This window comes from Scyliorhinus canicula, chromosome 1, assembly GCF_902713615.1.
Source record: "Scyliorhinus canicula chromosome 1, sScyCan1.1, whole genome shotgun sequence".
NCBI classification, from domain to species: Eukaryota; Metazoa; Chordata; class Chondrichthyes; order Carcharhiniformes; family Scyliorhinidae; genus Scyliorhinus; species Scyliorhinus canicula.
The window spans coordinates 229,048,009-229,058,180 of record NC_052146.1 but is presented as its reverse complement, the minus strand read 5'-3'; the positions used below and the strand labels follow the sequence as shown (position 1 = coordinate 229,058,180).

The following is a 10,172-nucleotide window of genomic DNA, read 5'->3' as shown; positions in this document are numbered from 1 at the left end:
ACCATTTATCCAAGTGGTTCAATGCAGCAGAAAATGACATTCCAATATCTAACTTGCTGCTATTTCCCTCCAGTTCTGTTGTCCTAACCTGAAACATTAGCTGTTTCTCTCGCCACAGCTGCTGCTAGACCCATGTATTTCTAGCATTTGTTGTTTTTACTCCAAGTTGCTAAACCCTTCTCACATTAGATTTAAGACACTTTTGAATGAGAAACAATGAATATGGCATGACATATCATTGCTTTCCCACATAAAGATTGCCCAACCCCGAGCCAATGAAGGTTGAAACAAAATGGATGCACCAACACCTGCAGTTCACCACTACTTTAATGAACAGCAGCACCAGTAAAAATATTGGAAATTTGAAGACAAAAACAGTCTGGGTAATACTTTAGGTATAGATCCCTGATCATATCAGATGTTGACTTTAGTAGAAGATATTCATAAGGAAATCACGTATTGCACAAGAGTAACTGGGGCACAGGAGCAAAGGGACAGGTACAAATTCGCAGATTAAAAGTCATGACACAAATCAACAAGGTTAGATAAAATGCAAAAGAGTGCACCTGGGTTTATTTCTAGTAGATTAGAACTGAAAAGCAGAGAAGTAATATTAAACTTCTGGAACCTTGAAGGACCACACAAGTGTTTTGCAGTTCATGTCACCATGTTACAAAAAGGATTATAGAAGCATTTCACAATGGTGAAAAAATATTTTAAGAATGCTACCAGAATGGAATGTTGAACATGCATCAGCTGTTTTCTTCATTAAAAAGGTGACCCAGTAAGTTTATAAAATAATGGAGTAGACCAAGGGATTTATGGGGGTGTCCAATAATAGGGGCCATGAATATAAAAGTTACTAATAAATCCAATAAGGAATTTAGGAACATTTTTTAAAAATCCAGAGTAGTTAGAATGTGGAACTCAATACCACAAAGTAATTGAAGTGAACAACATCAATGCATTTGAGAAGCCAACTAAGTACGCGAGGAAGAAAATAATTGAATGATGATGGATAAGTTGAAGTAGGGGTCGAAGAAAGTTGGTGTGAACATAACCACAGGCTAAATGGCCTGTTTGTGTCATTAAACTGTGATGCATTCTGCACATTAGGTGGATTGGCTATGCTAAATTGCCTGATAGTGTCCAAGAGGTTAGGTGGGGTTACTTGGATAGGGTGGAGGTGTGGGCTTAAGTAGGGTGCTCTTTCCAAGGGCTGGTGCAGACTTAATGGGCTGAATGGCCTCCTTCTGCACTGTAAATTCTATGATTAATGCACATAACAAGTTGGCATTTCATGTCTCATTGACATCCAAGGCAAAAGATCCAATTCAATTACAGTACAATAATAACTGCAGCAAATGTGGCCCAGATTTAGTGGATAAATATCAGTGCTGTTAAAACTCAAACCCCTCAAAATTTATTATTGCATCCGTAAAACAATTTTGAAAATTCACATCAATTTGAAAGTAAAACAAGGAATATCAAGGTCAGACGGCATACTTTAAATGTAAACCAAATTTATTTTGCTCTTAAGTAGTGTTCTGGAAGCACTACAGCATGGTAAACAATGTAAATTAGTACAAGTCATCAAAAGCCATCAGTATTTTCATGAGCTGTTTATAAAGATGCAGCCTATGCTAACTCGATAAATATTTAACCACTTTCACTTAGAATTAATGAAGGCTCACAAATGAGCAACACTCCTCATTGAGGAAAACAAAAAGCTGTTGTCGACAAAGCGACAGCACATACATACACAAAAAAAAAATCATAAAAAATAACCAAGTGTACTGTGTTCCCAAGTCATTCAAGATGCTTTACACTGGGATGATATGCACATGATCTTGCCGCAAACTATCTGGCTAGAATTGCATTAATTCAGTCAAGCATTACCATTTCTTTCAACTACCCATAAAGACAATTGAAAAGCAGCACTGGGACATGCCTGACACACAACCCTTTGAACATGTTTTCCACAGATCACTTTCATTCCTAGGCTGCAAAAAAGGCTATGCTACAACAAAGTAACACACACCTAATTTAAGAGTTTGGTGATCAATTACTGAAAATAATTCCTATATCTGTTGTACACTTTGCAAGCAGAGGCACAAGCAAAGTCCACTTTTCAGCTTTCCTCTCTCCCCCCCCCCCCCCCCAACCATAAAATGGGGCACAAGTGATCTTTAAAAAGTGATTTAATTCATACAACTGCATGCAAATCTAAACAAAGATGACAAAACTTTTAATTTATAACAATGGAAAAAAGGTATTACACAAGAAAACTGCCATAGAAATTGCATACTAAGTAAAAAGAGCTACCAGGTGACAAGGGATTTAATATACACATATTGGCATTGTTTTTGGTCAACACAGATGTGCAATTACCTTCTGCAAAGCTACACTAGTAAGTGTCTGAACAGAAGAAATAGCACAACTTAGTTTACTCCATATTTCTCAATCAACCATTTCCTCAGGAATTTCATGTGGGTTAAGAATACCAGGAACAGACATTTGAATTTTATGCTTTTCTTCTTGGGCCTGGCGTAATGCAGCCTCTCTTTCTTCCAAGAACAAGTCAGCACTATCTTCTCCAGCAAACTCCTGCAGACAAAAACAACATATGTAACAAACGTTGGGGAGGGGAGGAAAAGATAGAGAGAGAGCGAGAGAGAGAGAGAAAGGGAGGAAAAAGAAAATCATATCCAACTTGGAACAATTCCATTCTTCAGTGGCAGAAGCAGTAATCTCAAATTCCATACCCACTTGCATCAATACAAAACTACTTTTAAAAACCTATTCCACTTGTGTCAAGTCATGAAGTAGGATTGTTTTATAATGGATGTTTTACATTGGATCATTAGTCTAAGAAGATCAGTTGGCTTTCTAGAGGCTCTTGTTATTTCCACAACTACCATTTTCATTTTTAAGCTGACTTGGACAAATTTACAAATTGAGTACTCCTTATTACTTCCTGCACATATGCATCCGTGTGCAAACCTAGCCTGGAATCACTGAGGGGTTATGTTGTCATACAAGGTGGAGGGAGGCAGTGGCGCAGTGATATTGTCACTGGACCAGTAAACCAGAGACCCAAGGAAATGCTCTGGGGATCCGGGTTCAAATCCCGCCACTGCAGGGCGGCATGGTAGCACAGTTGCTTCACAGCTCCAGGGTCCCAGGTTCAATTCCTGGCTTGGGCCACTGTCTGTGTGGAGTCTGCACATTCTCCCAGTATCTGCATGGGTTTCCTCCGGGTGCTCCGGTTTCCTCCCACAGTCCAAAAACGTGCAGGTTAGGTGGATTGGCCATGCTAAATTGCCCTTAGGTTAGGTGGGGTTACAGGAAAAGGACCCGATGGGCCAAATGGCCTTCTTCTGCACTGTAAATTCTATGAAAGGCATCATAGCTTTGCATCCCATGCCATAAATACACATTTACGCAGCAACCAGTCAGACCCCACAATAATGGAAGATTAGTATTTAAATCTAAACTTCTTGGTTCTGAATTGCATTCTCAGCAGTTAAAATGCAGCATGTTGTGCAGGTCTAGTCAAATCTGTAAAATTTTATACAGTATTTAATGTTGGGCAGGCAAGTTTTAATTAAGGCGTCCATTTAAAAAGATAACTTCACCCATGTAAAGTAAAATCTTCAAATAAGCCTCTTTTTCATATAAATTAGTTAAATGAGTGACATATCTCCATCTTTTAAACAGAAGACATTAAGTCACCAAATTCTAGGGCGGCATGTGGCACAGTGGTTAGCATTGCTGCCTACAGCGCTGAGGACACGGGTTCGAATCCCGGCCCTGGGTCACTGTCCGTGTGGAGTTTGCACATTCTCCCCGTGTCTGCGTTGGTTTCACCCCCACAACCCAAAAGATGTGCAGGGTAGGTTGGTTGACCACACTAAATTGTCCCTTAATTGGGAAAAAAAAAGTCACCAAATTCTATTGCCCAAAGACTTTAGAAAGTCTAATTTTCTTTACAGAACTGGAAAACGATCAGGAATGACCCCTACTTCTATGGTTAGATATGGAAGGTATATTTCTGGAAATAGGAAGATTGAACTGAAGTGATTGTTAAATTGAGCAGAATTAAATCTGTGTAGCAGAAGAATAACCTACATTCGTACCGAATTTAGACTGTAGGCAGCAACACAAATTTTAGTGAAATTGACTGGAGTCACATTAGCTATGACAGATTAGAAAATATAGTTAGAACTACCCTCCAACTCTTAACCTAACTATTGGGGACCACCGTGGAGCAAAACCAACATTGGTAAAACTGCAAAAACCTTTCCACTCAGCTTTCCATGCAAGTTTAAGAATACTATCCAGTGAAGCCTGGAACTCATACTTGTTAGTTATCAAATATGAAACTATCTTCGTATGTATTCGGAAATATTTCTTATTAGACTAGAACTTCTTTACCTTGATTTGCACGAGAAAATCTCTCAGATGCTCTTTAAAAGCTGCAATGTCCTGATTTAAACTGAAAAGTCCCGTTACAAATAATTTCACTTGTGCCCTGTTAGAAAAATAAAATTTAATTTAGGGAGCAAAATACATTGTTTTTTAAACTGGCTTTTACTCAATTAAACTCAACTTACTCTTGTAGATGTGGAAAAGCAGATTTCAGTAGATTGGCCACATAATCCTGAATGAATACATGATTAGTGACAGGATTTGTTGGGTTAAGGGTCACTGATATTTTTCCTTCCTCCACCAGATTAAACATGTATGCAAGTATTGATGCATGCATTGTCAAACCTACAAAATGTGACAAATAAAAAATATCAACTTTTACATGAACATAGACCTCCAGATGAATGAAAAAATATTTACCTATAATCCTTAATTTAGCAGATTGCGATTAGTTAACTTGTAAAATCGGTTGGAAGTAATCTAAATTTATAATTTTAACATGCCACATACTCCCATGTGATGTAATTAACTACAAGTTTTAGTATTATTTCCAGCACCAAGTTCTATTCACCCATCACCCTATTCCCACTGGTCTAATCTGGGTCCGAATACCAGAGGTCAATTCTAACATTCTTGCTCGGGTCTTAATTCTTTCTTGGTGTCATCCTCCCCATTTCTGTAACCGTCTCCTACCCTCCGTTATCCAAACTCTCCATTCCCTTGACTCTAGCTATACAAGACGCAAGTTACACCTCAGCTGGAATACGCTGTACAGTTCTGGATGCCACACTATCGGAAGGACGTGAACATATTGGACAGTGAGTACAGAAGAGGTTTACAAGAATGGTCCAGGGATAAAAAAAACTTCAGTTATGAGGATAGATTGGAGAGGTTGGTAATGTTCTTCCCTGGGAAAAGACGGCTCAGAGGGGATTTAATAGAGATGTTCAAAATCACGAAGGGGCTGGACTTGTAAAAGGATCAAGAATAAGAGCGTGCATTTAAAGTGATTTGCAAAAATAGTAAATGTGATGAGAGAAGAAACCTTTTACACAACGAGTGGTTTGGGACTGAAATGCACTGCCTGGAAGCGTGGTGAAGGTAGGTTCAATCGAGGCATTCAAGAGAGCATGAGATGAATACTTGAATAGAAACAATGTACAGGAATACAGGGAAAAGGACTGGGAAGGCACACCACAATGATGCTCGTTTGGAGAGCTGGTTCAGACAAGATGGGACAAATGGTTGCTTCCTGCGCCATAACAATTCTGTGATTCAGTAAATTTGTTAGTATTCCTCACACCTGTGAAGTGCTTTGCCTGTTCTTTTGGACTACATAACATTTTTGTATTAAAAGCCCCATATCACAAATCTTGTAGATTAAATTTAGACAACTTTTTTTTTACATTATAAAAAAAGGTGGTGTTGATTTGTGTGCAACTGGAAAGCAAATGACACAAACCATACTAACTAGAAAATTGAATAAAGCATGGAAATTTCCACCTCAATACTTAAAAAATAACTCTGGATATACATCAAATTGTGTAATTATATCTTCGATATGCCATGATCATTAGATATATCACTACTGCATAATCCAGTTCATTTTTACTAATACTTCCTCACTTTTATTTAATCCTTTAGCTGTTGGAGCATTAACCAAATAGGTTTTTCTTCAAAAAATACCATTAAGCAACTTGTTAAAATTAATAAAATGTGATTTCCCAATTTTGTAAATATTTGTTAACATGCAGTTTATGATCTTGTACATATATGCAATCATAGATCACAAATTTAAATACAGGGGGCCATTTCCACCATTCAAATGGGTCTTTACCACTACTAACTCATACTGGAGGAATTAATTAGTGTCATCTTCATGCTCTAGTCCTACAATTCTTATCAAACTCCAGTAAACACCGAATTAGCGTCAGCAACAAGCTGTGGTAATGTATTCCTTCTTGCCTTAAAGAAAGACTTGTATTAGATGATGCCTTTCAAAACCTCAGGACAGGCCAAAGTACTTTTGAAATGTAATCACTATTGAAGTGTACGAAACTCAGTAGCCAATTTGCACAGCAGCAAGGTCCAACAACTTCCATGTTTCTGGTACTAATTTTTGGCTTGGTTATTCTGCTGCACTGACTAATGGAAATAATATTTCACTCCTATAATAATTTTATATTGTTAAGTGCTTCTATTAGATCTACCCTTAACCTTTACTGTTCCAGTGAGTATACCTCCAATATTCAAAATCTATGTTTTCTTTCCAGGGCCTCAATATTATACACGCCTAATTTGCCAGGAGGTATCAACTCCAATTAAAAGTCAGACTTGCCATAAAAATGTTAGGTTAGAAAGAATGATTTCAAAACATTTAGTTCATTTCACAAATTACTTGGATTTTAGTCTCCGTGAATTAAGAGCAATAAACACAAAAGATGAGTTTAATCCAGAATTGGTCCAGAGTGTGAAATTATAATAATTATAAAATGCTACTTGCTCAATTGCTAGCTATATTACGCAAGACATTGTGCTGATAGTCTTGTGAATAAAGATATAGTAGTAAGCCATATATACACCAAAACAACCCAACCTTGGATTCCTGGACTAAAGTTGTTATTAGTGGAAGAAATTGTTGGGAAGCTACAGTAAACTTTAATAGTAACTGGTAAGGAAAGGCCCAGGTTACTGTTTCTCAATTATCCAAGAACTATCCAAGAAACAGGATTGGGCTCAGCTATAATAGTCTTATAGTCAATAGTTGGTCAGTCCCAAATCAGTGATCACATGCTGATCCACTTGGGTAAAGCACCAGGGACTGTTGGCTCCTGTGGAACTGTACCACTTTTAAGAACCAATTCACAATTAATTGTGTATGTGTGTTGAGGGATGGCGACAGTGCCAAGAGAAGCCATGTTTTTAGAAAAACAAACATTGAATGAAAAATTGAATATGAACACTGAATGACAACTTTTTAAAAAATCAATTCAACTCAATATACAAAAGTTCTTTCCATTGAATACTGAAATACAAACTTAACCTAGCACAATTTCCTTTGGATAAGTTTAGTTGCATTTTTGATACATAATGCTAAAATTCAGATTAAGGGAACCAACCTAAAATACTCAGTCTTGTGACAATGGGCATTTAGACTTTTAAAATAAAAACTATTGCCAGCTTCTAATTTCCCATTTTATTATACTCTTCAGTTGAAGGTCAGCACAGGAACAAGTGAAAATACACTAGAGCTGATCACATCCATTACTAGGCATGCAAATACATGGAAACTTCAATTAAAGTTGTAGTGTGATGTCAATTGAATCATAGGTTCAATGCTCAAACCAGACAAAGGTGCATTCAGACATTTCTTGTCCAGAAAAAAAAAACAATAAACAAGTTGCAATACTGTATCATTCATGGACAACAACGTGAATTCCTAGTTGAAGTAGCTTGCAAACTAAAATACAGTACTAAGAAATACAACATATGATCAATGTTTAAAAATTACACTCACTTTGTGTTTTTAGATTACCCAGGCTCCATCTAGTGGCAGATCTAGTGGTTGGTGCAAGTAGCAGCTGATGTTTCAGCAGTACCTACACCCGAGCTTCCAAACGTCGGGTCGAGTCCTGCGGGCAAGTGGCAGAACGATCGGTCGTGGCGTTCCCGATTGCAGGAGAAGCACCCAACAGCCGTGACTGGATTTTAAATTGGGAATGCCAGCTGCGGCATAGATCATGCGTCCTGACATCAGTGCTTTTGGCGCTAACTCGGAGGAGAGATTCTTCCAATTGCTAGCTGCCAGCAAGCAAGGCAACAAGACGGAAGATGGATTGTTTTGTTATAAGAAAGAGAGGGTCAGAGAGACAAACAGGCCATTATCACAACTGAATCTGGAGAGAGGTGCTCAGCAAAGTCCACAGCAGGACAAAACAGTGCTAGTGAGCTGTATTCAGAGCTCCAGGGCCTCTGGTGAACAGCCCAACTATAAAGATGATTTCCTGAGGTATGGGTTTGTGAATTGTGCCAATGCAAATCAGGATGCAAAGCCCATGTGTGTCATAAGCAGGGAAGTACTGGCAAATGAGAGCTGGATGCTAACTACGTCTTACTTGCAGATAGCTTTTCAATTCTAAAGAAACGGAACCTCAAATTGCAAGGGAAGGACGGACGATGATTGCTTTTGGCACTGTGAAGAAATAAGTGCTTTCCAATAGTAATTGAAAGTTTGGCAAGTGAGAGTACAAAGCCAAAACTACTACACATTCCCCACTGCTGAGTAAAACACGTATTTTTGTTGCTATTGCCATTCAGAACAGCCTACAGGTGTGATGTTGGATTTTCTGTCCTCACAAAAGGTGAAGACGGCACAAAGGAACCTGAACGCTCCACCTAATATACACATTGTCCTCCTCCCGTGAACCCGATTAGAGCAAGATCGTGAGGACCAAGCCGGCATTGAGTCCCGGGAAATTTTTAAAAAAACAATACTGACCTACACAAATCAATCTTGACCACTAGATGGAGTCCAAAACTTCAGTGCTGGTTCAGAATGGCAGCCAGGAGCAACTGAAGAACAGACTTGGAGAAGTGAGGCCAACACAAAGTGGGGTGTATGGGGTAGTGGGTCGCAGGGTGGGAGCACTGTGGTAAATGTCATGTGGGAGGCATCCACAGAAAAAAATGTTGTCTGTGACAAATGACGTTTAAAGTGAAACTGGCGATGTTAAAATGGATATATTGACACTATTTAGTTAACAAGGTTAAATCAACGTTAAGCAGGGACTTAATGTGTAACCAGAAACACCCAAAACTCTCACTTACTGATCAAATTTCGAATTAGAAGTCCTATACCAATTATAATCCAATTTACTCTAAGCAGATCACAAAACTAATATTTAGCTGATTGCTACAAAGCTCAAAACCAGTGAAAACAAATATACTATGCTGCTACTCATGCAAAGTACTTACCAGCAGTGTGAGATGTATCTGTGACAACTGAAAATGTGTGTTGAAGAATATCACAAAAGTATGTCTGATAGAAACTTTGTGCAGCTGCCTCTTCTTGGGCAACATTTTGCAGCAGCGTATAGAGAATTTGTAGACCTGTTACAGAAAACAATTTAGTTGCAGAAAGTGGTCAGATTGCATTAATTTTATCAAATTTAGTAATGTAATTTTATGTATTTTGAACAAACCTGTATCAGCAACATTTCTCATGGTGTGTTTAAATGCCCATATTATGGAATCTAAAACTAGCTTAAATTGTGCTGGTGGAATGGCTAGGAATGCTGGAAAACAGTGTGAATTTACAGCTTGTAAAAGCAAGAAGAAATTTGTTCTATGTTCGGGATATTCCTCGAAGTCCTAAAATGAGAGAAAATAGGTTTGAGGCATTACTGGAGTATTCAAAGAATTCAGCTAAGAAAGATAAGACATTAAAATCCCCAGAGCTCCGAGGAGTAAAATGGTACTCTGCCCATGAGGATTCCTAATTAGAACTACATTCCTGCAAGATTAAAAGGTTATTTTGAAAAGGTGTTTGCCCAGGGCCAAATTAATCTGAAACTTGATCGTTTTTCATTGGGGAATAGTGAAGACCTGGTAATTGGCTAATTTTGAGAACAGGTTCTGTGCAGCCCAGGAGCAGCAAGAAAAATGGGAGCGTGGGTGGCACAGTGGTTAGCACTGCTGCTTCACGGTGCTGAGGACCCAGATTCGATCCCGGCCCCGGGGGT

General features: G+C 38.4%; 1 protein-coding gene across 2 annotated transcripts in view; it reads right to left on the bottom strand.

Moving 5' to 3' along the window:
• Nucleotides 1-1,503: 1,503 nt before the first annotated feature.
• LOC119972343 (exportin-1) overlaps nt 1,504-10,172 on the bottom strand; it is an 86,283-nt gene continuing 77,614 nt past the window's right edge. The window contains exons 19-23 of one of the 2 annotated variants that reach the window (XM_038808884.1): nt 9,633-9,801; nt 9,406-9,540; nt 4,617-4,776; nt 4,438-4,534; nt 1,504-2,607 (exon numbers count right to left, since the gene is read on the bottom strand). In XM_038808884.1, the coding sequence (XP_038664812.1) occupies nt 2,461-2,607; nt 4,438-4,534; nt 4,617-4,776; nt 9,406-9,540; nt 9,633-9,801 (708 nt within the window). In that variant the 3' untranslated portion in view covers nt 1,504-2,460. The remainder of the gene's footprint in view (nt 2,608-4,437; nt 4,535-4,616; nt 4,777-9,405; nt 9,541-9,632; nt 9,802-10,172) is intronic. The other variant, XM_038808892.1, reaches the window with a different exon arrangement.